The sequence below is a fragment of the Hippocampus guttulatus genome, chromosome 9 (assembly GCF_054856545.1).
Source record: "Hippocampus guttulatus isolate MCC_2025c chromosome 9, RoL_Hgut_1.0, whole genome shotgun sequence".
Lineage (NCBI taxonomy): Eukaryota > Metazoa > Chordata > Actinopteri > Syngnathiformes > Syngnathidae > Hippocampus > Hippocampus guttulatus.
The window spans coordinates 4,075,499-4,102,532 of record NC_141269.1 but is presented as its reverse complement, the minus strand read 5'-3'; the positions used below and the strand labels follow the sequence as shown (position 1 = coordinate 4,102,532).

General features: G+C 43.9%; 4 protein-coding genes across 14 annotated transcripts in view; 2 read left to right on the top strand and 2 right to left on the bottom strand.

Moving 5' to 3' along the window:
• Nucleotides 1–194: 194 nt before the first annotated feature.
• On the bottom strand, nt 195–11,855 carry rnf150a (ring finger protein 150a). 2 transcript variants are annotated; one of them, XM_086120491.1, is made up of 8 exons: nt 11,743–11,855; nt 8,364–8,827; nt 6,101–6,351; nt 4,675–4,746; nt 4,522–4,604; nt 4,336–4,432; nt 3,237–3,435; nt 195–2,280 (listed from the first exon to the last, which is right to left on the bottom strand). In XM_086120491.1, exons 2-8 carry the CDS (start codon nt 8,821–8,823, stop codon nt 2,129–2,131), a joined length of 1,314 nt encoding a protein of 437 aa, XP_085976617.1. In that variant the 5' UTR covers nt 8,824–8,827; nt 11,743–11,855; the 3' UTR covers nt 195–2,128. The 2 variants fall into 2 exon arrangements, with proteins under 2 accessions (XP_085976617.1, XP_085976616.1); XM_086120490.1 differs by lacking the exon at nt 11,743–11,855 and having other exon boundaries at nt 8,364–9,045.
• Nucleotides 9,747–12,735, top strand: noazfp (nucleolar atypical zinc finger). Of its 2 annotated transcripts, none has more exons than XM_086120493.1 (10): nt 9,747–10,249; nt 10,574–10,717; nt 10,795–10,814; nt 10,881–10,951; nt 11,028–11,104; nt 11,563–11,689; nt 11,770–11,874; nt 11,969–12,015; nt 12,244–12,361; nt 12,450–12,735. In XM_086120493.1, the coding sequence occupies exons 2-10, from the start codon at nt 10,598–10,600 to the stop codon at nt 12,680–12,682; spliced, it is 918 nt and encodes a 305-aa protein (XP_085976619.1). In that variant the 5' UTR covers nt 9,747–10,249; nt 10,574–10,597; the 3' UTR covers nt 12,683–12,735. The 2 variants fall into 2 exon arrangements, with proteins under 2 accessions (XP_085976619.1, XP_085976618.1); XM_086120492.1 differs by having other exon boundaries at nt 9,749–10,232.
• A 3,225-nt stretch (nt 12,736–15,960) lies between these two features.
• Nucleotides 15,961–23,528, top strand: LOC147199898 (interleukin-15-like). 2 transcript variants are annotated; one of them, XM_086121220.1, is made up of 6 exons: nt 15,961–16,236; nt 18,160–18,242; nt 19,965–20,052; nt 20,175–20,219; nt 20,306–20,446; nt 20,995–23,528. In XM_086121220.1, exons 1-6 carry the CDS (start codon nt 16,189–16,191, stop codon nt 21,091–21,093), a joined length of 504 nt encoding a protein of 167 aa, XP_085977346.1. In that variant the 5' UTR covers nt 15,961–16,188; the 3' UTR covers nt 21,094–23,528. The 2 variants fall into 2 exon arrangements, with proteins under 2 accessions (XP_085977346.1, XP_085977348.1); XM_086121222.1 differs by having other exon boundaries at nt 15,965–16,236; nt 21,001–23,528.
• A 182-nt stretch (nt 23,529–23,710) lies between these two features.
• The window catches only part of inpp4b (inositol polyphosphate-4-phosphatase type II B), a 108,614-nt gene continuing 105,290 nt past the window's right edge, over nt 23,711–27,034 (bottom strand). For 7 of the 8 annotated variants that reach the window (XM_086121212.1, XM_086121213.1, XM_086121215.1 and 4 more), the window contains one exon: nt 24,742–24,931. In XM_086121212.1, coding sequence (XP_085977338.1) covers nt 24,757–24,931 — 175 coding nt within the window. In that variant the 3' untranslated portion in view covers nt 24,742–24,756. Of the gene's footprint in view, nt 24,069–24,741; nt 24,932–27,034 lie in introns of those variants that run through there. The other variant, XM_086121214.1, reaches the window with a different exon arrangement.

Below are 27,034 nucleotides of genomic sequence, written 5' to 3'. Positions count from 1 at the left end.
AAAGCAATTCCGGAACGCTTCGATTGGGTCCGATTCGATGCACTCGCATCTTTGAAATCATTTTTGTTACTCCCCCTAATTTAAAAAGTGGCATCGTGGTTCACCTACACCCACCGAGAGGATCCGGTGACCTATCAAAAATTCCAATATAATTGCTGTTTAAGATTGCGTCACCTGTAAACAAACAAAAAAAACCAAACAGCCTGGAATTTATTCCACCACAATGCTTACACGTGCACCAAGGTTAAACAAGGGACACTTTTATCATAATGCACAAGAATATTGAACATTCGAAAACAGCGATGGGTGTTTTCTTTGCTGGACAGTGTGCAATGTACAGCATTTGGTCCCCCTTCGAGGCATCAAACATCACAAGCAAGCACAAGTCACGTGCCGCGTCAAATGCGGCGGCCCTCCACGTTCTCAGTCCCTCGCTTTGCGGTTGCCTCACACTCACCGGAGGGATAAAGTGCAACAAGACGGCGAACGAGGGCCGGCGGCTTTTACGTGGCCAGAAAAAAAACAGCCAAGTGTCAGAGGGGCTACGACGACTACATTGTGTCAAGCTGGTGTTGCATTTCCAAATATCAAGATTTTGTGGATGTACATCAACCTGTTTGTGGGGGCCTAAGAATAGTAACGATGACGCAATTTCAATAAGGCCTTCGCACCAGATGCTTAATCTTCAATATTCTTCCTATAAGCGCCTGGTTTTCTGCTAGTTGACTATATAAAAACATCCGACCCATGTGAAAGGACATTTTAAAAGATCTTATATGCAAATTTGGACAGATACAGACATCATTGATGCAGCATTTTCTACTTGGCAACAGTAAACAAGTGCTACGATTGGGCGTCATGGACTTGACGTTATTTAAAATAAAATAAAATTTGTGAGGCGCATCCCGCTGTATTGTCAGCCATTTCTCCTTCCGACTCTCAAGGTTGACATCCTTTGTGCAAAATAAATAAATACATTTCAAAAAGACAGTTGTCCATATGGGAGGACGAGTGAGTCAGCGTGCATGGGCGAGACGGAGGGCCCGGCCAAAAATCCAATCGTAAATTAAAAAAAAAAAAAACCCTGGCAGCGATCCTGAACAGAATTTATTTAGGGATTTCATTAACACTAGAGGGAAGAGTCCGTTCTTGTCCGTTTAGTGGAAAGGCAACCATCTCTACAGGCTTTACTGCAAACAGGAGGTGCAACGATTGATTGAGCACAAATTATCCAAAAGTTTTTTTGGGGGCGATAATGGATTACAAACCTTATTTCACTTAAAATTGTCGAAATCCTTGGAATTTTATCCTTTCAAGCGCAATAATCAGGTTTCTGTAGTCCTCCGTGAAAGCAGAAACATTTGTAAACACCTGCTTTTACTTTGAAAAACCATGATCCAATTTTGTTGACAATTCGAAATGGAACCAGGTCGAAACGAGTCGTCGGTGATCAAAATATTTATCCGTTTGATCACCATCAGTGGTCGATTAATCGTTGCATCTCTAAAAATCAATCGCCAAAGTTTCATTAAAAACGAAGCAACTATTAAAGTCGTCGTAAGTTGCGTTCCTCCCGCAAACATTTCGACAATAAGTGTGGATGTTAAAACATCCGCCCGAGCCGCGGTGTGCTGGAAAGCGTGGATGTTAAACCCTTTCACTGACAAAAGTGTTGGTGCTGCGAGCGTAGACCCTCGAGACTCGTCGCGCCCTGGGGTTTGGGGAGCACACGTGCGGGTATTCACGGCATCGCTGTGCAAAAGGAGTGGGAAAGGTGCGGGTGTTCCCCCCCCGTGTAAAACTAAGTGCCGAGACAACCGCGCTCCCGGTGGGATGCGATGAAAAGGACGTCGAAACCTTCCATCGGGGGAAGTGTGGCTCTTTGTTACGCTTTGTGCAATCACAGCGGGATAAGTGTGGCTGTGAAAAAGACTCACCATGAAAAGTGTGCATGTTGGAACCACCGCGTGCTCTGCGGGTGCGACAGTAAGTTTGGATGTTGAAACCTTTCACTGTGTAAAGTGTGAGGGATGTCTCGGATAAGGACGGCGTCCGTTCGACACGGGGACAAAGCTGTCCAGCAGATGAAGACAGAGTGTAACGTTTTCAGAACTTTGGTCCTCAAGAGTCATGTGCTTGGGCTCCCGTCCTCCTTTTCCACCTGCTGCTTGCGCGGAAAGAGTCCCGCGCCGTTTCCGGATCCAAGGTTGTCCACTTGCGGCCCGCTTACCGCGTTGAGTGAAGAATCGGAATCGCTGCTGAGGGGCAGCTGGTGCTCGCCTGACGAAAGGGGAAACGTGTTTGAAATTTAGGACAGAAAGTAACAGATGGGTTGCAGTCTTTTTTTTTTTTTTTTTTTTGGTTGTTCTTGTTGTTGGAGAGGAATTGGCACAGACGTGGATGGGAATCCAAATCAATCTGCTTTCAGGTCTGGTAAGTAACAGATTATGTGCAACGAGTTTACATAATCTAATTACAAAATTGATATGACTGGAATCCGTTACATCATCGGAGGGCTGAACAGGATTATTTAGTAGAATGTCTTTTTTTTTTTTAAATCACCAAGACAGCAGTTGGGAGGGGGGGGGGGGGATTTTTGGTCGTTAAGTCAGCTTTATTTTATATTTGAAAACAGATTTCATTTACTCAGTGATTGATTTACACAGTGTCGAGATCCTAAAATAAAAAGTACAATTCCCAAATCTTTTCAGAAAAATGTTTTGAAAAATGAAACTATCTGGATCTAAATCTTACGTTTACAAAACTAACACTAATAACAATGAAAATGTCATTGGCTTTCATCTTGGTCAATTCATATCATACAGGAGCCTATGGGGTTCATTTTAAATGTATTTATTTTGAGATTGCTGTACAGCCAGCCGTACAGAAGAAAGAAATTTGAACAGTCGCTTGGGAATTATAATTTAACTTCCACATTAAAAAAAGGAATAATAATAATCTTGCCCTTGACAAATATATGTTAAATAAACTCACTAATACTAAAACCAATTTTAAAAAAATGTGTTGGACAGACAAATGAAGAGTGGCCCCAAGCAGTTTTTCAAAATTAAATGGAAATGTATTGACTTTAAAAGTTAAATACAACTGAAATGAACTTGGCACCATTCAAATTCAATGCAAAGTACACACTCTTAGCGCAATAAAGGTTTGGAAAAACTGCAGGAAATCACGGCAAACCGGACGGCACCCCGCGGTGCAAAACATATCAGACTTACTGCTGGAAATGATATAGTTCTCCTCCGCCTGCGGCGCCAACTCCATGTTGGGATCCGTCGGCCTCTCGACCAGCTCCAGCGCCACGGAGCTCTCGTTGACGGTGATTTCGCTGGCCCCGCTGATGACTGGGTCGGCGGACGGACCGCCCAGCGTCATCTCATAGTCCGGTGGCGACTCGTCGGAGCAGTCTGCATTGAGCTGGACAGACCGCACAGATCGATTGCTATGAAGTAGGGGCAGGCAGATACGGCTTCACACAAACAAGGCTTTCATCACAAAAATCTAATTTTAATCTATTTTTTTCCCTCTGCTTTTGGAAAAATCAATCGACGTCATTCATTTAAACTAACATATTATTTACCCTGTATTTTCCGCACAATAAGGCGCACCTAAAAGCATTCAATTTTCTCAAAAGCCGACAGTGTGCCTTATAATCCGAAGCGCCTTGTATACGGATCAATATTCTGATTTCTTGGACGTAGTATTTTTAAATGTTCTGGAAAGCGCTTTGTTCCAGCTGCAGCGATTGTGAAAGCTCAATATAAATTAAGCTGTATTGTATTGAATTCCCTTTGGTGTAGCTCCATCTAGTGGATGCATAACACAAGCGCAGCCAGTATTCTAGTTTCTATTCTATGCGCCTTATAAGATGGTGCGCCTTACAGTGCGGAAAATAAGGTAATCTAATTGGTTTTTTTTCCCTCCCCACTCAATATCGCGATCATTTTGATTCGGGAACAAGTGTCACCTTTACGAAAAATAGTCACTAGAGGAGTCGGAAAAGTTGTATAGCAGCCAAATGGCTGATATTTTAACAACGATTTTTTTCGGGGATAAACTAGCTCCTTTGTGTTTGCCGTTAGTGTAAGCAGTGCATATGACTGACATTGGGCCAAGAACTCATATCGCCAAATTTGGTCAATTCAACTTTTTTTTGCCACAAATCCCTAAAGTGTCACTTTCAAGTATTGAAAATGGGTTGCTCTCTTCGATGATGCAACGTTGATGGCAAGAGCTGTTTTCCTGAAAAGTGACGGCTTTGCAAACATGAGGATGACCCAAAAGCGAGAGCATAATTGCAGGTTGAGACGAACTCACTGAAATTCCCAAGGCCTTGAGTATATTCATTTTGCACATGGGACACGTCTGGTGATCATGCAGCCAGGGGTCCACGCAGTGCTTATGGAAAACATGCCTGCAAAAACATAGGGTGTACAAAAACCTTACGGGGGAAGACCAAACAGACCCCACAGCTCGTCGTCACGTTTGCCAAGAAAGCCTTACCTGCAAGGTAACACCCTGACAACATCATTAGGCTTGTAGGGCTCGATGCACACGGCACAGCTGTCAAAGTCGCGCTCGGTTTCCTGGAAGCAAAATGCCATCACATCGATATAACGAGGCTCAAATAAATCATGTCACCTAACGGCGGCATACCTCGTCTCCTTTTTTAATGGTCCGGACTGGAAGCTTGCTGATGGCTTTTTTGGCAGCGTCCCCCAAGCGTCTCTGCGAGCCGTAACAGAACACATCCCTAAGTGTGAAACTGGGACACGTCAATGTCCAATATACTCGGGGAACAACATAACTTTAAAAGAGGTTCATCGACACCGCTCGCTTGCTCTTCGTTAGGATTTACATTTCACTAAAACTCTCAACATGATAGAGTAAAGCAGATTTGCGGTCCCGCTATTTCACATACGTTTTTTGGTGTGTGTGTGGGGGTATGGTACATCACGCAGTTAACCTCTAGAGGGCGGCAGACACTTTGTAAATTTGACGAAAGAAGAACACTGAAAACAAGAAGTCCAATATTTATTTTAGCTCATCCACGCGTTTGTCAAAATTACTGAACGTCAATCCCCTTCAATCCTGCTTTTTACGCCTGCAGAAAGTGACGGTTTTATCATGTACATCTTTGGGCATGATCATTGATTTACAGAGTGAGATGATAAGTTAGTTTCGAAAAAAGGAGACTTGTTTCCTGTAAAAACAGAGGAATCTGTACACTATTCTATATTTTTGTGTTATCCGTTGCTCTTGCTCTCTCTCTCGGTGGGTTATGCGTTTGCATTATTTCGAGACTCTAAAAACATGCCTATGATGGATTTAAAAATATTTCAAGATCACAAATCTCACTTATTGAGGGAGTGGCCTGAGCGTAATTTTATTGTATCAAACCAAATGAATGATTTCATTAAAATATATGTAAAATCATCATCATCATCATAACTGATCAACAGTCTGCAGCAACAAGAGTTCGCCTCACTGTTCCAATACTTTTGGAGGGGCTTGTCACTTTTTTCCTCATTTCCTGTTTTTGTTATTTCGGAGCTTCATTGAATACTGCAGCTATGAAATGAGTCATTATTTCGGACCAATTTGTTTGAAGGGAATAAAATGAGAAGGCAAATCTTGAACAAACTCATACTATCAAATTCGCTCATTTCTCCTCCCAGGGTAAATGCACATTTGAAATGAGGCAGCTGGTAATATGAGGACAGTAAATGGTAAACAAAATAAAGAAAGAAAGGTAGCGTTATACTGGACATGCTGCAGTCACCGCTTGTTTACACTTTTGTTAAAAACAAAAAACAAACAATGGCTGCCGCCCCTGCAGATGTTACAGTAACAGACGCGGCAATGATGTAACAACGAGCCGCTATTTGCTCCCGTTGATGGTTCACCGGTTTTACGGGGGCCAGCTGTCAGGCTAATTCGGGCCTCTCCCTAGCAGCCGGCACCAAATGGAAACATGGAAACGCCGGCGACGAGACTTTATAGCGGAGCAACCGACCCTCAAACAGATATTGGCGTTGCATAACAATGAAAGAAAAAAAAAAAAAAAGAGCTCGAGCCATACCTGGTTGCGGTCTCGGGCATTAGCATAGCGGAATCTCTGGATATAGTAGAAGACAAGCCAGGCGAGGGAGATTATCATGAGAATGATGAAGGAGATGGAGACAAAGACTACCGACGTTCTGCTCACATACTTCTGCAGGTTGCGTGTCCCTACAGTGATGTGCAAGGTGACGGCGATGTTCTGCTCCAGCAGCGCCATGATCTCCCGACCTTTGTGCTCTGGGATCATGATGGCCACTATGTCGCCTGTACCTGCGCACACGCGGGAAACGGCGGCGGGTCAGACGGGATGCGCTTCGTTAAATCAATTCATCTTCATGCACACTTGACGGTTCGTGACGCCCAGAACCTCGACAGTTCCCTCGCCAGACGAGAATAACGCGTGTTCATCAGGAGCGAGGCGGCACGTCCTACTCCCTTGCGCAACCACAATGAAGACATGGCAACTCGCAGGGGTGACTTCTGAACCGTTCAGACAACAAACATGCCTCCCGCTGCCATACAAGCGTGACCCGGTGCACATCTGGTGACATTCCCACCACTTGTTGCACCACCCAATGGCGTAAAACAAAGTCCCTGATGTAACTCATAAAAGTCAGCCAACCGTGGTCTCTGAGTCAAACCCAATCAATTAAAAGCAGACTTTCTGCTGCTGTGATTTAAAACAAGTGTAATAAGACATTGGGTTGCCATGTTTGGTTGGTGCTTCTACGAACCTCCAGCCCCCCCTCCCCCGCCCCCCGCCACACACACGCACAAACACATTTATAGTGTTCGCCTTACATTGGTGAAAGATAGTACGAGCGAGCTGTTTGGACGGGGAGATAATGCTCGCCACGTTCACGCCGACACGGTACGCTCAGGCAACCAGATGCCAACTCTGAGATGACAATGACGGATGGTTGATGCTGCCATGTAGCCAAATAAGCAGATCCACCGATATAGCGCCCTGACAGCATCCGTGCGGATGCTGACGTGTATCGACTTGTCCAACAGATTTATGTTTTGGTGTAGCAGTGAAATTAACGCAGCTAATGACTGAATTGGAGATGACAAAGTATTTACGTAATATTTACCCCAAAGTAGTATCAACCTTGTCTATGTTCAGGGGAGCTGGCTAGCAAGTGCTTTTTTTTATTTATATATATATATTTTTTTTTTAAACAGCCCAGCTGCGTTGGCTCGGCACACAGAAAGCATTCCGGTCTTTATTTGGCAGCCTCTCGAAACACGGGTCGCCCCGCTCTACATCGCCTTCCTCATCTGTCTGCCAGTGGTGAGATCACCATTCGACCCCATCCCACCCCACCTCTATGATTCAAGGAAGCAGGGGGCTGGGCAAAAAAAAATAAAAAAAAAAAAAGCTTGAAACTATTACGGGGTTTGGTGCAAGTGGAGCTTGATGGGCTGGTGCCACGTTGCCATGCTTTGGGATTTACTGCCATCGGATGACAAAATACTCCTTGGAGGACAGCCTTCCTGAAACCACCCCCCGGGACTGAATTGGCAAAAATGATGGACGGTCCATGATAAATCTCAGAGAGAGTTTTCTGACAAATTGCCAAAAACAAGGCACACGTTTCCAAGTGGATCCATTCGTCAAATAAGGCTGATTTTATTCTAGTAGCAGGCAGTTTATGAAAACTGGCAACAGACTGGGAGAATATATACAACTATAAAACGTGGTGGAGGTGTAATAAAATGGTTGGTAAATGAAATGTGAAAGTGCCCCGTGTCATATTCGGAAAAAAAATTGAATTGAGACATTCAGACGAATAAAAAAATCATCTACAGGTCAAAAATGGGAAGGAAAAAAACATGTGAACCGAGCCAAAGTAAGCGCAAACAGAGAAACGTGAGTTTTTCAGAGAATAATGGAGGTTTGGTTCCAAATAGAAGGATGCGAATTTGGGACTGTTGAACCGTGACTATTTGGGGGTTCACAGCCAAACGTCAACAACCCAGGCCAAATTGAGCTCCTCTCCGACATATAAAGCCTCTCGGTTGAGATGCATCAATTCAACTTGCTGCTTTAACGCCGATTCTTATTTCGACTTTATGACGTTTCAGAAATAGCACAAAAACGTGAACGCGTGATTTAATCTGCGAATTGCGATGCATGTGTTCCACTGAGGGGGAAAAAAGTACAGTGAAATATAAAAAACGCGAGGGATTACTGTATTATATTTGTATTGAAACCTGTAGCAGGATGCAACGTTGCATGAACAAAAAAAGCCTGCGTGTCAAATGTGTGCTCGTCTCACCAGAGTGGGGCATGGTGATGGTGTCATTGGTACCACTGGAGCCCACATTGTACACGACCACCGCCGAGGCGTTGTGGCTGGCTGCGTTCCGGATCTTTTCGCGGTAAGTACAGTTCCCTTCGGCCACCAGCGCCACCCAGGCGGCGGCTGCGCGCGACGCCGGCGGGAAGCGGGCGGCCGGCTCGCACATCTGTCGGTCCTGCGGCAGCGACGGAGCCAACACACGCCCCCGGGCTTCCCGCTTGGGCGAGTGCTCGCCGTAGCGGCCGCACTCGCTCTTGTCGCTTCGCGGCCTGGTGGTGAGCGGGTCCAGGTAGGTGATGTTAACGAAGGCCGTGTACCACTCCTCTTTCTCGGCCACGGTAAAGTCCAAGCACAACAGGTGTACGGAGCACAGGGAGGAGACGAGCCACGTCGAGAGAGCCACACTGCGGCACAGGCGAGTGATTGACGGCGCCATGGTGCTACAAGCAAATAGACGATTAAAAAAAAATTACAATATAAACACGGATCCAGGAGTCGACAAAGCCGTTCGCTGCTAATCCACTTGTGGGAATTCTACTCCAGATCACCACCTGCGAGGGGCGGGGAAAGGGGACGGAGCAGTTATCACTCTCAGTGCCAGACGCTCTCTAATTGGCCGGGCGCAAGACGCCCACGTGACATGGGTGCGGCCAATGTGGCTTTGAAGCACAGGGGCACGTGGATCTGCCTGACTAAAAATAAAAGCCTTTGAGTGATACGTGCCAGGAAAAAAAAAGATTGCGAGTGTAACGGAAATTAGAAAGTGAGGATACCTCATTGATCAATATAAATAAAGATGTATCCTGTGAGGGAAATTAAAAATGTCTCTCTCGTACTAATAATATAGTCACACAGTAAAAACAGTGACCAAAACCGGGATTAAGAAGGAATTTAACATACATTTAAAATGAACGTACATACATGATAAAGATGTTGAGTGTTGGTATGTTGTGGCATGTCATGAATATAGTGTCATTATGCTCTGGAAAAAAATATATATATATATATATATATATATATAGTGATGATACGATGACCAATTACAAACAATAACCCAATTCGTATCGCATAATAAACTGTTCATTCTGCACATTGATTATTTGGGTATGTTGTGGCATGTCATGAATATAGTGTCATTATGCTCTGGAAAAAACAAACAAAACATATAGTGATGATACGATGACCAATTACAAACAATACACCCAATACGTACCGCATAATAAACTGTTGATTCTGCACATTGGTTATTTGGATTGGAAGAAAAATGGAAAGACCAATGCTTCGATATTTTCTTTTCCCCAATACAAATTTGTTTATCCTTCCTGGGAAGATTTGTACGACTGGTTATTCCCTAAATTGCCCAATCTCTCTCCTGAAAAAAGAAAACGTTTTGTATGGCAATTATCTGAAAGAGTCATCCCATGACCCAGCCATTATGACACTCATCATTGGAGCTAATTTTTACACATGACAATAAATAGAACAAATTCAAACCTAATTTATGTGTCATAAAGAAGTATGTCATTACTTTTCGCCCTTAAAATGTACACAGTTGAAACGACACAGTATTTAAAAAAAATCTTCGGTCCCGAACACATTTATATATGGGCCGGGTAACGTCATGCTTTTTTTTTAAAAATAAAATGTATTCTGTGTGTACATATATATTGTCTGTAATTTTGTTTGTGCATTTTTAGACGGACTAGTTGAATCGCGTATTCTTATTAACGGTTTAAAAAATAAAGTCTGGCTTCCGCGTCGAACGCGGAATGAATAACGCTTGGGTACTATTTCCTGCCCGATTGCATTTTTGGGACGTAACAGTGGACCCGCTCATCCTTTTCGGTAAAGCAAAATAAAAGGTTCTGGTCTTTTAATTTACGTTGACATCTGCGTTTAACCGCCTCAACTATAAAAATAACTTCTTGACAACGTTGTCGTGACTCTAAAACCGAAAGTCAGCCGTAAATTAACCACTTTTATGGATGTAATTTCTCGTCACGTTCGTAGCTAGCGATGTCGTTCTTCTTGACCACTTCAAACTTGACATTTTCCCGACGAGCTCGATAAATTATTTGATATTTTTTTGACAATTTTTGATAATAGATGACTTATTTTGATCCCTACTGTTGAGCGAGTCGGTCGTACTTGCTACAAGTTAATCCATTGTGTGCGTTCGTGTCAAGGTTTGTTCTCATTTGGGTGCCAACATGCCCAAAAAGAAGACCGGTGCTCGTAAAAAGGCGGAGAATCGAAAGGAACGAGAGAAGCAGAGCCGAGCCAACCGGGACCTGGTGGACTTGGCAAAGCATCCTTGCAACGTCAACATGGTGAGATGTCACCGTGGCTCACTTTCTCCATTTTAAGTGTCACGACCACTGATGCTTTCTTTCTCCCTGCTGTTTAGGATTGTGATAAATGTCAGAGGTGAGCATTTCGATCAGCAATGCAGCTCGGATGGACAAAGCGCGAAACCGTCTTTTCTCTTCCTAGAAAACAGAAGAACAGAGCGTTCTGTTACTTTTGCAATGCTGTGCAGAAACTTCCCACGTGCGCACAATGCGGTGAGTGAAGTTGGGTGAAAATATTTCATTTGAGCTCTTTGGACGCAATCGAAGGGACGTGTTTGTTTTGTTAAAGGGAAAACCAAGTGTATGAAGACTTCAGACTGTGTCATCAAACACCCTGGCATCAACAGCACTGGGATGGGAATGGTGGTAAGTTGCAGGCAAAGTTTGCAACACTCGCACTAAAATGGATTCATTGGTCAATATTTTCCATACAGTCAAACATCCAAAGTCTTTTGTAAGAAAATAGTTGCCCCTAGATGAGAAATTTACACAGGAAAAAAACAATCATTACGAGAATTGTCATAATTTCACATGAAAAGTTGAGAAAAGAATAGAGCAAAAAAGAACACACAAAAAAGGAACAAAGTCGTAATTTTGTGAGAAGAAAGTTGAGATTCACCAAAAGGAACCGTAATTTTAAAAATGTGTTAGTTACCAGATTAAGCCTTTGTGAAAAAAATAGGCATACATATTTCTAGTAATATTTAACAAGAACACGGCAAAGTTAATTGTCCTATACTATTGGAAAGGGTTCATATTGTCAAATGAATACTTTGTACTGCTGACTTGTTTTTGTGCTTCTAATAACCTTTTGTGGCCGCTAGGGGGCAGTGTGCGACTTCTGTGAAGCTTGGGTGTGCCACAGCAGGAAATGCCTGAGCACGCACGCCTGCGTGTGTCCGCTGACTGAAGCCGACTGCATCGAGTGTGAACGCGGTGTGTGGGACCACGGTGAGGACGCCACCCCCTCAGCTGATATCCCCCCCCACCTTTGATTATCTCACCTCCATCATGTCTCATTCCCCCAACAGGTGGGCGTATTTTCCGCTGCTCCTTTTGTCAAAACTTCTTGTGCGAGGATGATCAATTCGAGCACCAGGCCAGCTGCCAAGTCCTTCAAGCCGAAACATACAAATGTGAGTCACGGCGAAAATTTTGAAAGAGGCAAGCAATCACCACAATGAATTTTTCACCTTTTTTTTTTTTCTTCTACCCCGTGTTCCGATGTAGGCGTTTCCTGTAACAGATTGGGCCAGCACTCGTGCCTGCGCTGTAAGGTGGGGATGCAGCTCTGCTTACCTGTGCAGGGGGCAACAAGTTATTTTGTGCATTCTTGTTTCAATTTAAAACGTTTGCCAGCCGTTAACGCTGTCCGCACACGCTAGTCAGTGCATCTAACAACTTTTGGCTTTGACATTAAAACAAGTTCCCCTCCAAAAAAATAAAAATAAAATCCCGGTTTGGCTCCTATGAACTGGCATTAAATGGTCCTATTGTCCTCGCAGTCCTGCTACTGCGATGACCACGCCAAGAGCAAAGTGTTCAAGCAGGAGAAGGGGAAAGCGCCGCCGTGTCCCAAGTGCGGCCATGAGACCCAAGAGACCAAAGACCTCAGCATGTCTAGTGAGTGTCCGGAAATGCCTCGCTTGCCTTCGAAGTGTGCCAATCTGTCACATGACCATCATGCGTTTACTCCCCCCGCCCACCGCAGCGCGCACTTTGAAATTCGGACGACAGGCTGGCGCCGATGATGACGAGGACGACGACGGCTACGGGGCGTCGGGCTACGACGCCTACTGGAAGAACGCTGCGGCCGGAGGTGGAGGACGCAACTACGATGACGAGGATGATGATGAGGAGGAGGAGGACGAGGATGACGATGAGGACGAGGAGGAAGAGGAGGATGAGGGCGAAGAAGAAATGGCCGCTCTTAAATTAACATAACCACCAAATTCATAGAATTGTGCTTGAATAAAACACATTGGCACAGAAATGAACCACGAGTGTTTGCTGGCAAATAATTCTGGAGAGACGCGCAACTCTTAAGAGCAACAACAAACAAACAGTAAATAGAAAGTCTACACACCCCTGCTCAAATGCCAGGATTTTGTGACACCAAACAAAACAAAAAAAAAAATCCGCTGTTAAACCATAACCTCTTCAACTCAATTGAAACAAAAACCTGAGAGGGGAACTAAAAGTAACTGAAATAAGGTCTTTGCACAAATGTGCATACCCTTGTCACAAGGTTTACCAATCACATGCAAACTTATGTTCAACGGGAGTCAACACATACCTGCCACCATTTAGAGCGCCTCTGATGAACACCGAATAAAGTTCAGCAGTTCAAGTACTTTTTCTGTCATTGATGCCCAAATAAAATTCAGGTGTTCTCGTACACCTGAATTTACCGTCCCCCAAAATTCAACCCATCATTTTTATCAGACTTCTCCGATTTTCTCACACAGCTTTCACCTATCTAACCTTTCACTCTGCTCCTTGGCGACTTTAACTTCCACATCGACAACACCAACTACAAACATGCCTCTGAATTTCTTGACCTTTTGGACTGCCTTAACTTCACTCAACATGTCAACTTCCCCACCCACACCCACGGTCACACTCTGGACTTGGTCTATTCCACCGGTCTCACCATTGAAAAACTCTCTAGCACCAACCTCAACATTTCCGATCACCTGGCTATCACTCTGGACCTCCACCTCCCTACCCCCATTCCCAAGGTAAAGCGCACCATATCATTCAGAAACCTCAAATCCGTTTCCCCAACTGACTTCTCTACCTCCGTCCTCAACCACTTGTCCATACTACCTCCTCCACTGTCCCATGACCCCACTGTTCTCACCAACTACTGCAACAGCACTCTCTCCTCCTGTCTTAATCAACTCGCCCCCATCAAAACCAAATCTGTCTCCTTCACTCGCTCAGCCCCCTGGTACACCCCAGAACTCCGCAAACTTAAAACCCGAAAACGCCAGCTAGAAAGACTATAAAAAATCCGGTTTAACTGTTCATCTCCTCGCCTACACCGATCACCTTCAGTTATACAAGACCGCGCTCAACTCCACCCGTTCCACCTACTACTCCAACCTTATCCACACCGACTCCAAAAACCAAAAGGCTCTCTTCTCCACCGTCAACAAACTCCTCAAACCCAGCGACAATATTTCAACCTCTTTCACCGTTGACAAATGCAATTCATTCCTATCCCACTTTCAATCCAAAATCGACATCCTCTACAGTTCACTCACCACCTCACCTGTCCCCCCTCCCTTCCTACCAGCATCCATCACTCCAACTACTTCACCTCTCTCTGAATTCACACCTGTCTCCATAGCCGAACTCACCAATATCATTTCAACAATGAATTCCTCCACCTGCACACTGGATCCCATCCCATCTTCCTTCGTCAAGCACTACTTTCCCACCATCTCCCACCTCGTCATGAACATTGTCAACTCCTCCCTCAACTTTGCCTATGTGCCCTCCTCACTCAAACTGGCTGCCGTAACCCCCATCATCAAAAAACCCGGACTCAACCCTGACATCATGAGCAACTTTCGACCCATCTCCAACCTCCCCTTTCTGTCCAAAGTCATAGAACGTGCCGTCGCATCTCAACTTAAAACCTACCTAAACAACAGCCAACTTTTTGAACAAGTTCAATCTGGATTCCGCACACAACACAGCACTGAAACAGCCCTCCTTAAAATCACCAATGACCTCCTCCTCGCCTCTGACTCCGGCCTACTCTCCATCCTCATCCTTCTTGACCTTACAGCTGCCTTTGACACCATCAACCATTCCATCCTACTCTCTCGCCTACAATCCCTAAACGTCACCGACAAAGTCCTTACCTGGCTTCACTCATATCTCACAGACAGGAAACAATTCATACACATAAACAACTGCTCTTCCTACACTGCCCCACTGTCCCAAGGTGTCCCCCAGGGTTCTGTGCTTGGTCCTCTTCTCTTCATTCTCTACCTTTTACCCCTCGGCCAAATCATTCGTCGTCATGGTCTCCAGTTCCACTGCTACGCTGATGATGTCCAATTGTACATATCCACCAAATCATTTACCCAACAACCCACTCCACCCTGTCTAACTGTCTTTCAGATGTCAAATCCTGGTTGCAAACAAACGTTCTCACTCTTAACTGTACTAAATCTCAACTGCTTATAATCGGTCCTCGGTCCCTCACCCAAACAACCACCAACTTTACCCTCACTATAGATAACTTCACCCTGTCCCCCTCCTCTCACTGTCGCAACCTCAGTGTCCTTTTTGATAATAACCTCTCTTTCGACCAACACATCACCCAAATCACCAAAACTGCTTTCTTTCACCTCAAAAACATTTCTCGTCTCCGCCCATCACTTTCTTTCAACGCTGCTCAAACCCTCATCCACGCCTTCATCACCTCCCGCCTTGACTACTGCAATAGCATTCTCTACGGTACAACCTCCAAACTCCTCAATAAACTACAGTACATCCAGAATGCCACCGCCCGCCTACTCACCCACACCCGCACTCGTGATCACATCACCCCCGTCCTTAAAAACCTCCACTGGCTCCCCCGTTCCCCAGCGTATTCAATTTAAACTGCTCCTACTCACCTATAAAGCCCTTCACAATCAGGCCCCCTCCTATCTTTCCGACCTTCTTTACCAATACACTCCTTCCCGCAATCTCCGCTCCTCAAACACAAACCTCCTCGCCATCCCCGTGACCAAGCTCAAAACCTGGGGGGACCGAGCCTTCTCTGTCGCCGCCCCCACCCTCTGGAACGCTCTACCACAACACATCCGCAACTGTACTGACCTCCAATCCTTCAAATCATCCCTTAAAACTCACCTGTTCCGCAATGCTTTTAATACCTTTTAATCTCTTTTACCCATTTTTCTTTTTGTTCATCTAAATGTGCTTTTGTAAATTATCTATGCTAGTTTTAAATGCACATTTTTATCCTGTGTTTTAAGCTCTTGTAAAGTGTCTTTGAGTGTGATGAAAAGCGCTTTCAAATAAAATGTATTATTATTATTCTTATTACATGTCCTGTAACGTTTGTAGTTACACAAACATTGTAGTTAATCATTGGCACGTTGAATGGTGTCAGAACGTGTATGCGTCATCACAACAGACTCCGCACACGCATGCTCGCCGTGGCGTGCACCCCCCCCCCCCCCCCCTTCTTCGCTTTCTCCCAGGTGACGAATCAGAAGTTTACTCCACGCTGAGCTAGTTGTAAGCGTCATGTGTTCAACTTGATTTCCGCCGAGGGGCGCGGGAGTGTGTTTAGGCGCGTAGGATCGAGTCGTAATCCTCCCTCCTCATCCCGTAGCAGTCCACTGGCGCGGCATGCAGCGGTGACCGTGGACTGCAGCTCCGCGGGTCTGCCCCCACTAGCGGAGCGCAACAACGGCGGCTTCATGACGGCGAGGCCGCTCGTCAACGTCCGGCTGATCACTTGCGGAACGGTAAGATGACTTTCGGTGGTTCTCCCTCAATTCTTTTATTTCTTGATGATTATTTTTCCCGTCGTTGCGTTCGTGCGTGCGCGTCGTTTGCGATCGAAACAAACACCCAAGTCGTTGCGTTCAGGACGCCGCGGTGCCGCGGCACACGGGGCGGTTAATCGCGTCAACCGCGCGCGCTTCCCGATTGAGCAAGATTTCCCATTCCAGCCCAGTGTGGCGTTTTGACAAACCGCAACAAGGACAAAAAAAAAGCGATTTTAAGTTTCACTTTCGCCTGGCTGTCGTTTGGGAATGTCTCCCACTGCACTTTCTCTTGGGGTTAACGCAGAGGCTTGACATTTGGATGGCCTTGCTCTTTCTTAGCTGCAAGCTGTAGCTCGTCCGGCTACTCGGCGATGAATCATTAATATTTGACCGTGGCAACAAGAAGCGAATTTTGATTGGCTGTAGCAGGCAGCGTCGAGTGCAGCGTTTTCCACGTTCTTTCTTGATCTTAAAACGCATATTTTACATTGGGGAGGCGAATGCAAAAGACACATTGCCAAACAAATAACCCCTACTGTATACCCCCCCCCCCCGCCAGGCAAAAACCTACCTGAATATGCAAATATGTAAAATTTTCGGACACTTATGGTAATAACGGTGTTACATGTTAATCGCTGCACCCGAAAACCATGCAGCTTTGGGTAACTCTTCAGATCTAACATGTTATGTTTTAGACAGTGGCAGATCTTCACTCAGCCGAGCTGTCAAGAAATTCTGTACGCAGACAGTATTAAGTAAATAAGCTTCACTGTTGCGTCACAAACGAGCATAATTTCCAAAGGCTCGCTCACAGACATGTTTACATAAGAAGCCGACAAAAACAAACAAACAAACAAACAAATATTTGCTTGGTTGTTTTCAAACTCAGTGGATGGTGAGGCATTCAAGAGACTCCCCTATGGATATACAAAGAATTAAAACGTCAATTTACTGAGCAGCCATGAAAAAAAGGCTGAATTTTTTTTGTCAGATTTGGATGCAGATTGTATGAATTCATTTTTATGGACATGAACATTTTTTTTTCAAAATCTTCAAAAAAAATTTGGCATAAATCTAAAATCGAATCCAGCTATCTTATTCAACATATTTTATTTAAATTAATCGACCGATGACTTGGCGATCAGAAATACATGATGCCAAATATAAGAATCAATATCGACCTAAAAAAAAAATCCATGTTGGTCCCTTTGAAAATCCAGATTTCTTTGGGGAGGACATGCAAAAGGAATTTCCAGATTGCTTTTCCTCTACTGGTCGACTTCAGGAAGTCGTTTGGACATTGAGGAAGTGTGCACGCTGTGAGATTAAGCAGAAACAAGGTCAAATTGACCGATTCAAATCGGTCAATTTGCCCCAGCAATTTAGAGCCAAGTGAAAGTTACCCGCCATTCAAAATAAGAAGGGTTGAAAGTTGGCGCGTGTTCAGCCATTTAAGCTAATAATGACCCAAACAAAAAGTGGGCGCCTTTTGTGTCACCTTTTGTGTACTTGAGCGACGCCAAACAAACGAGCAAAAAAGAAGCACTCGCGCGCTTCGATAAAAACGCAGTCATCTGTCAAATTGAACTTGGGCACCCGTCACGGAGGGGGTGCGTCACCCGTGTGGTTTCGTCACCCTTAAGAAACGCTTTGAAACGACAACCGTCAATCAAAAAGTGAATGTTATTTTATTTGTCACGGCTGGAATCGTGCTGTGTAAACCCCCCCCCCCCTCCCAAATAAATAAAATAAAATATAGGATCCGTTGTGTTTGGTTGTCGGAAAGAATGTCAAGCTATTCTATCTGCGTCAATCACGCAATTAGCCCATCAGTGTTAGCGGCGCGTGAAAGCGCCGAACATGCGAAGATGTGCACTAACCCGTCCGTGTTGTTTCCAGGCAGGCACCCGGCTGCGGCTCTGCCCTCACCTGTGCAGGGATAGACGCACAACTCAGGTGTGGCTTTGTGTGTTTGTGCTGAGGTACGACGACAGCGGTGTAGGATGGCTTTGGTACCCGTGCAAACAAGTAGAAACAAGGGCCTGAAAGTGCCAGGGCTGAGCAAACAACCATTCTGCCCGTTTTGGACATTCCACATTTCTTCACCGATTCAAATATTTTCACCACGTTAAGCCCGCCTCAGTAACTATTTTCCACATTTTAAAAGGACTTATTTCAAAATTCCACTTTTTTTTTTTTTTTTTTTTACAAAAAAATAATCATAATTCAAGCTCAACAAAAAAGTGCCACGCTGTTCCCAGTGCAAAAAAAATAAATAAATCACGATAAAATTCCCAAATGGAGAATTATTTTACAGAAATTATTTTCACTTCCTCTCCCCACACTAAATGAGCGATTCAGATCATTGTGACTTCAAGATATTCTGCTCATTCTAGGTGCTACTTGAGACAAATATAATTAATTCATTCATTTTAATCCCCAAATTATACATTTACATTTGATGTCCGATCAAAATTCCAATTTAAAAACATTCAGCACCCAAAAGGGCCATCCTGGCAATGATTACATCTGCCATATTTTCACAATATAATTGTCAAACAAAGCACCCCCCCCAAAATAAACAAACAAGCAAATAAATAGCGTTACTCGAAAAAAGCCCAAATGTTAAACAAAAATTACGGTAAGTCTAACTTTTAGGAGAATAAAGTTATTTAAAAAAATACAATATCACCTTATGCACCGTTTATCAAAAGCTAATGGGATTTTGTGTCAATGCAGGTCTGCTTACCTGTTGACTTTTGCTTGAGTGCAGTGGGGGATGCGGGCGTTTCTCATCTCAGTTTCATTGAGAGAGCATCCAGAGCGGAAACAAAGCCTTTTACATGAACACAAATCAAACATGAGACAACTGAACCTAACATGCAAGTTAAAAAAAACCCAATAAAGCACAAAAAAAAAAAAAAAACCCCATTCTGCACGATAATGCCTCTGCTCGGCGTTATGTTCCAAAGCCAACTGTGATCTATAGTGACCATACCAACAAAATCTCAAGTTTTAGCCCTCCCGCAAGCAAATCATAAATGTTCGCTAGCTTATTGCTAACATCGAATGCAAAACGCCCTTGACGGGCTAACAGAAATAAGCATTGATGGCACTGTGAGTCAGTTTGTGTTTGCATTAAGCACCATACCGTATAGTACAACATTACTCACGAGGATATACTGTATATGCTCTCTCTACTCTTATAAACAGCTTAGTTTGGGACCTTCTCCGCCTCTTTTTCTCTTCTCTTAAATATGCCGCATCTCCATCCACATATACACGGTTAAAAAGCCATCAACGATCGGCAAACAATCGATGGTATAGTGAGACGCGAACGACAAACAGCGACATAGCGGGACTTAACTCCAGTCCAGCGTCCATCACTTGAAAGTGGCTCGGGAGCTTCCCCGGGCTTAGCCGATCATCTATTTGGCAAAGGAACACGGCTGCTATTATCACATAACATTTGGGCATGACGTGTGGACCGGCTCGCTCACAGACACATTTTTTGCAGCGAGGCGAATACTGAAAGACTTACTTGGTTGTTTGACAACAATTTGCATACAATCAAAAAAAAAAAAAATCGATTTCTCATCAATCATTATTTTGCTGTCCTCCCTAAAAGCATTCACTTTCATGTGATGTAACCAACGCAAGCACATTCGTAAGCTAAGCGATGGTCTTCATTGCTCCCTCCACAGCTTCCTGAGCTCGACTTCGTCTGCGCTGTCTGCTCAGGATTCCGAAGACTTGCAGCTGTGCCTGCGCAGCCTGACGCCCTCCATTGAGGTGAGCAAAAGGTATACAAATGGTTTTGCTTTGAGCGCTTCGCCACAGCCGACACAGCAACGTTTTTCGCTTTGAATTCCCCAAAGCGGCCTGAAAACGCTTTCATCTTTGCCCCTTTGCAGGAGTCCCGTGCTATGTTGTATGCTCCGTCCATGAACGACATTCAAGTAAGTCAACCCCCCCCCCGGAACATATGTTTTATGGCTAAATCTCCATTGTGAAATCCGTCGATGCCGTTTGCTCTCTCCCGCAGGCCAAGTGTCATCTCCTGTCGCTCAAATGTTACTTCTTGGAGCTGGCGATGGTTATGGACGAAGAGGAAGTTGACGGCGACAACATTTACGGCAACTGCCTCTACGATTTCAACGAGGCGCTGCTTCCCGAAGGCGACGCTGTGAGTCAAGTGGATCGTACGCTATTTACGGACAGTGAACCCACGCTCAATGGTGGTGTCTTGTTTGCTTATCCACGACATGACCGCTTTTTTTTCGATGCACATTTTTTTAAAAGGCACATTTTTAGAGTTGCGCACCCTCATTTCAGCACCATGATGCGCCACGACATGTCCGCGAGAGATGAAAATTTGAGGAACTTTCTGTTTGTATTTTATGCATAAAACCAATCCAAAATATGCACATAAGGTGGAGGTATTATTTTGGTTAAATGCGCGACCGACAAGGATTTTTGGAGGCCGAGACCAATGTGTCAGAATAAAAAGAAATTCTGATAATCCATTAATTGGGTGATTGAAAAAATGTATTTATAAAAATACATTAAAAATATATATATTTATATGCACATGTATAATTAAAAATATATATTTTTTGCATTAGTCACGAACCGCCTGGTCTTTATTCCCTGCAAATAGAGCGAGTCAACTGTATATGGGATCTTTATTAGTAGATTTTTAAAAAGATATATATTTTCACGTCTTGTTTTGAGTTGCAGGTCAGCTGTCCACCATGCGAGGCCCACTCACTGGGGAACATCACAACCTTCCTGGATCGACTTAAAACACTCCTGCAAGCGGTGACCCTGTGAATGCCCCCAGCAAATGCCATGAGGTGCAAATTTGTAAGATACTGTATAGAAATTAAAATGTCCACATATGTACAGTGAGGTCCACACGTTTTTGGACAGTGACAGCTTTACAAAAAAAGTGGAAAATTACAAGAAAATGGTGATTTTATAAGAAAAAAAGTTATGAGCAAAGAGAATTTTTTTTTTATCTAACAAGTTGTAATGAATTGGGGAGAAAAAAAAATATAAAAAAAGAAATTTGTAATTGATCCAGTAGTCACCACTTAAAAAAAAATTGTAAAGTTGCAAGAATAAAGTCAAAATTTCGCAAGACAAAGCCATAACCGACGAGAAAAAAAAGTATTAATTGTCCAAGAGAAACAGGAGAAAATCTGAACATCAGAAGTATGTCAGAGAAAATGGAATCCAGTAAAGAAAATGTCGTAAGAATAAAATGATTTGCAAAAAAGAAATCAAACTCTGAAATTAAAGTCAATTAAAAAAAACGTACAAGAAAAATGTTTGAAAACATCGCGAGAAATATTGTGATGCTCAGGAATAGTTGTCATTTCACGAGAATAAAAATCCGAGAAAATCTTGAAGTTATAAGAACTGAAGTGTAATGACAAGAAGCCAGAGTCATTTTAGATGTCACATTTTAGGAGGCAAAAATCATGACTTTTCAAGAAGAATACAGCAACGTTAGAATAGTCTTTTTTTTTTTTAAACGAAAATAATGTTACAAAAAATAACTCACGAGAAAGACACCTTCATGTTATGAGAACAAAGATGTTTTGCTCCAAGAAAAATGAACACTTCACAAGAATATTTGGTCATGCCACCAAAACTCATAATTACAAGATAATAAGAAGACACAAAAGAAATAGCTCACATTTTTAATGTGATTTAACTGATGACGTACTTTATCCAGTGCCTGCATTCATCCCCTCATTTCAATAGTTTGCTTTTATTCCATCCGATTATTTAATCAAAAAACATTTAAAAAGAAACTGTCACTGTCCAAATACGGCTGCAGTTATGCAAGTAAATAACTTCAGATTTTTTATTTTTTTTTGGGGTGCATATAAATAATGCCTCGTAGCTTGACATGAATGAAGTGTGTGACGTACTCTAATGTTTTTGAGATGTAGCAAGGTGTGTCAATGCTCGGCAAAGATTTAGCCGTGACCATAAGCTAATCGCTAAACAGCCATGAATGTACAGTAAATCCAAAAATATCCTAATTGGCAAACTGAAACGAATGATGCGCGCCCCAAATATGTTAACTGCCACCTAGAAATCAATGCAACAAGTCAAAATATGTTGAATATGTAGTGGTACAGTAAACCCTCGTTTATCTCAGAGAATGCATTCCAGACCCACTCGCACTAGCACTATAAAAAACAGCTGGGTTGAAAATAGCCCAAATTGGGTCAAAAAGGGACCGACCCAAATTTTTGTGTTAAATGACTCAAAATGTTGGGTCAAGTTGTTTTGTGGGTTATTCATTTGACCCAAATTTTTGGGTTAAGAGTGCACCCACGATGAGTGAAAATCTGTGCTACAGACCAAAAAAAAAAAAGACAAGTTTAAAAGTGTTGCACAAAATTGAATGAAACGTGTATATATTTTCATACGCTGTGATATATTACATATTTTTATCATTGTTAGTTTTGATATTTTGATTGTTTGTTAGTTTTTAAGAGTAAGTTTGTTGGTTTTTATTTTTTTTTAATTAAAAAAAAACTTTTTAGTAGTTTTAGGATTTAAAAAAATATTGTGTACTTGTCAACTGCAAGAATAATTTTTTTAAAAAGTCATGAAGTGGGCGGCCCGGTAGTCCAGTGGTTAGCACGTCGACTTCACAGTGCAGAGGTACCGGGTTCGATTCCGGCTCCGGCCTCCCTGTGTGGAGTTTGCATGTTCTCCCCGGGCCTGCGTGGGTTTTCTCCGGGTGCTCCGGTTTCCTCCCACATTCCAAAAACATGCATGGCAGGTTGATTGGACGCTCTAAATTGTCCCTAGGTGTGAGTGTGGGCGTGGATGGTTGTTCGTCTCTGTGTGCCCTGCGATTGGCTGGCAACCGATTCAGGGTGTCCCCCGCCTACTGCCCGAAGACAGCTGGGATAGGCTCCAGCATCCCCCGCGACCCTAGTGAGGATCGAGCGGTTCGGAAAATGGATGGATGGAAGTCATGAAGTTCTGTGTAATAAAGCAAACTACAATTCAAATTTAAGCTCGTGTATGATAATGCAAGACATTTTCGCTATCATTAGATTTTTTTGCAAGTTTGTTTCGTCTTCATCGAGTATGCCTCTGTTGGCAAAAGTGATTTAAATCATAAAATCAAGATGCAAAAGCTGTTTAATTCTTTATATTCTATTTCATTATTTTATTACTCTGTGTTCCAAAATACCATAGTGTTATTTTTCTTATTAAAACAAAATGTAACCACATTTTTTCGTTGGTGTTTTTAATAGGGGACTGGAACCGATTAATGGCATTTCCATTCATTTCAATAGGTCAGGATGATTTGCGATGTACGCGGTCATCAAACAAGTAAAACTCGAATATGCTAGAGTTCACTTTAGTTTCCTGTTGCTCTATGATACAAACTTATAAAGACAGGACGAGCAAATGGAAAGACGGTTTTATTTCTTCAATGCTACAAATGACATCATTTTGTACAATAAAAGGGGCAAAAGCCATCGTTTCAATGTAGAAAAAAATAAATATTTGTTGGAGCGTATTATGAAATGACACGTATGACATGTCCAATTGATATAAGGATGTCTGGACCGGATAGTACCTTATCAGCCATCACCATTCTTCAGGCAGCGACTCAACAAAGACAGGAAAACGGTCAAGTGTCCACTTTTCCATACGAGCCCTCGGGCGGCCGGTAAGACCTGGGGAAGGCCATCAGCTGCAACATGTTGAAGGCGTATTTCCGGCAGCCGATGTTCTTTTCCACGTTCTCCATGCGGCAGCCTTCTCTGGCGGCCAAAACGACAATGGTCATCGCTCAACTCGACAAATGTTTTTTTTCCCTCTCAGGCACGACTGAAATGCCCTCACACCCACTCTAGGGAAATGCGCTCACATGCACGCATTCAAGTTTTCTGCCACACACTCATACAATTCTCACGAACACTACGAAAACAATCACACGACTGAATAGTCTCACACACACACACACACACGCACACACTAACGATATTTTCCTGAAATGCTTGCATATGCACAGACGGTCTTTCTCACATGCAATACCAAAAGAAAAAGTTTTGTGCATGCGCACTACTGAAAGGCAGGAAATGCAATTTCTTTGCTCACACACTCCAGAAACATCTTCACACTCACTATGGAAATGCTCTCAACACCACACACTGCTGAAAGATGAAAACAAATTTTTTAGTCACACACGATCAAAACGTCTTGACACCCACCGGAAATGCTGTCACACCCACCCATACATTTCTACTGAATACTCACCCACAACTCAAACACTCACGCACACTACCGAAACACTCCTCATTCATACAGTACAATGAAACCCCAAGAACGCTCTCACATAACAAAGACCGAAACCCAAGTTCAATGGTGTGTGTGAGTGGTAAGACGAAGAAGAATGGTGAGCACGGGTGCCGAAGAGAGCGAGCGAAGGCCTGATAGTTGTCAGCAGCTTTATTGGTACTTTGCCAACAGAAAAACCAGACTTAAAATGAGCCAGACGACCAGCAGGTGGGAGCTGACGAGCAGCAGGGCGATGGGGTAAAAGTGACGCGACGTCGGTTTGCTCTCGGCCGCCGCGCCCACCTCGGGGTCCTCCCAGCGCCCCAGCTCTCCGTGGGACAGCCGACTGAGGGAGGCAGGGAGGGGGGGGGGAAAGACGCCTCCCCCCGATCGCGGGCAGAGAGAGAGCCAAACAAGACAGGTTAGTGAGAGATTTTTAGCCCAGGAACATGAAGACAACACGCAAGAGAGGAAGCGGGAGGACGAGGCGTGGAGGGTAGTAGAAATGATAGGAAATGGAGGAATGCGGTATGACTGGAGGGAGGCGGCATGCGAGATGCACCTCCCTAGCAACCTACCCACCTACATGTCAAGGAACCTTCCAACTTGCCGACCGAACACCCACTGTCCTACCTACCTGTAAAGATCCGCCTTCCTTCCTACTCAGGCACAAGACAGTATGTACTGTCCCTAGCTACCGCCCTTGCTACCTACCGTTGCCTGTCCCTCCTTTCTCCTTTCTCCTACCAGCAAACTATCTACCAATTTTATTTTATTTTTTTGTGCCGGTTAAGACGAGAAACAGTTACCTTTGGAGTCCAATAATTCAATCAAGAGGTGTGATAGATCAGTACCTTGAGGGACAGAAATCGATCCCTCCCTTCCCACATATCCACCAAGCTACCATCTTTACATCTTGACTTTTACACGTTGCGGATGTTCATTTTTTGGGGACCTGGTATAGCTAGAAACCGTTTCCTAGGAGTCAACTAGATCCCTATTTCTAACAGTTTACCTCCTGGCCTAGCCACTGTCTCAGGAAAAGGTACAATGCGGTTTTCTTTCAGGACATAAAGCTTGTCCCTGGAAGATTCTGCTCTGGTGCGCTCAACCTTAACCTGATCTTGAGACCTTACCCGAACTTTTGTGATGCTGGTAATCATAGAAGCTGCTATTTTGGAGTCAGTGTTACCCTTATTTTGGGCAGTGGACCAACCCACCTACACATGATCTAAGGTAAAAAGTACCTTACTGTACCCTTGGGGATCCAAAGTTTGTCAGGGGTTGTACCTTTGAGGATTTGGCTTTTGTAACCCGGACGCCCCTAGCTTTAACAAAACACATATCTGAACTGTACTGAGCCTGGTACACCTTAGAAACAGCTCCCAACAAGTCTATTGTACCTCTAGTGCTGGCGATGGATCGTTACTATCAAGCCACCTAGCTTCAGTTTCAGGTTATTGTACCTTCGGGGATGCAAAACATGTCATTGGGCTTATTCCCAAGAGGATTCTGCTAATGTACAGTACCCTCGACCTTATCATCTCGGGAACATACCTTTCTGGTGCTGGTAATCACAGAAACAGTTACTTTGGAGTCAAGTGTACCCCTTTCAGACAATGGATCAATCCACCTACCAAGAGGCTCTGGTCAAAGAGTCTATTAGTGTAGCCTCAGGGATTCAATAATTGTCACGGGGGTTGTACCCTCGAGGATTTGGCTTTTGTACTTTGCACACCACTGACATACCACATACCTAAACCTCCCGGTAAACCAAGAAACAGTTACCTTCGAGTCTACTGGTCCTCCATGACCGACCGACCGACTGTTTCAGGTGAAAAGTACAATATTGTACCTCAAGGTATACAAATCGTGTCACTGGGATTGGGAGAATTTTCCTTTTGCATCCTTTAGATGAGAAGAACATCCTTTCTGGACGTGGTAAACAAAGAAACCGTAACCTTGGGAGTCTTAAAATTAGCCTGAAGTGTTGAGGCGGAGAAACTGGTTCCCCCATGGCGACACGGAATTATCTTTGAGTCAATCGGCAGTCCGACCGTGTTCATGAAGCCCTCAAGGGACAAAAATAGACGTCGTATTGAATTACACGTGGTGGCAACATTGGTTGCAACTGAGAGCGCAGGCGTCGCAGAATCCGTGTTCGCCACTGAGGTTGCTCCACGCCAACCAGTCGAGCAGGTCTTAATCGCTGGCCTACTTGTGCATCATTATCTTTTCTTAGCCTGTTTTGAAAATATGTATTGTCATCTTGCCGGAAAGCATGTGAGCCACACGTTGGGTCAAAAGCGCATTCCGGCATGGCGAGCGTGCATCAACACAAGCGCGTTGTTGTCCAAGTTGAAAAGCAAAACACCCGTGTTTTGAACCCTCTAATCTTTCGGTGCAGATGTTTATGTAACCCAGCCTTGATAAGACTGTTATTTTATTG

Excerpts from the sequence above, each read along its gene's own strand:
- rnf150a (XM_086120491.1), bottom strand. The coding sequence starts at position 8,823 with ATGGCGCCGTCAATCACTCGCCTGTGCCGCAGTGTGGCTCTCTCGACG. Across the intron at positions 4,747-6,100 it reads ATGCCCGAGACCGCAACCAG|AGACGCTTGGGGGACGCTGC; the intron begins GTATGGCTCGAG and ends TACGGCTCGCAG. Across the intron at positions 4,605-4,674 it reads CCATTAAAAAAGGAGACGAG|GAAACCGAGCGCGACTTTGA; the intron begins GTATGCCGCCGT and ends TTTTGCTTCCAG.
- noazfp (XM_086120493.1), top strand. The coding sequence starts at position 10,598 with ATGCCCAAAAAGAAGACCGGTGCTCGTAAAAAGGCGGAGAATCGAAAG. Across the intron at positions 10,718-10,794 it reads ATCCTTGCAACGTCAACATG|GATTGTGATAAATGTCAGAG; the intron begins GTGAGATGTCAC and ends CCTGCTGTTTAG. Across the intron at positions 11,875-11,968 it reads TCAAGCCGAAACATACAAAT|GCGTTTCCTGTAACAGATTG; the intron begins GTGAGTCACGGC and ends GTTCCGATGTAG.
- LOC147199898 (XM_086121220.1), top strand. The coding sequence starts at position 16,189 with ATGACGGCGAGGCCGCTCGTCAACGTCCGGCTGATCACTTGCGGAACG. Across the intron at positions 20,053-20,174 it reads GCCTGACGCCCTCCATTGAG|GAGTCCCGTGCTATGTTGTA; the intron begins GTGAGCAAAAGG and ends GCCCCTTTGCAG. Across the intron at positions 20,220-20,305 it reads CGTCCATGAACGACATTCAA|GCCAAGTGTCATCTCCTGTC; the intron begins GTAAGTCAACCC and ends TCTCTCCCGCAG.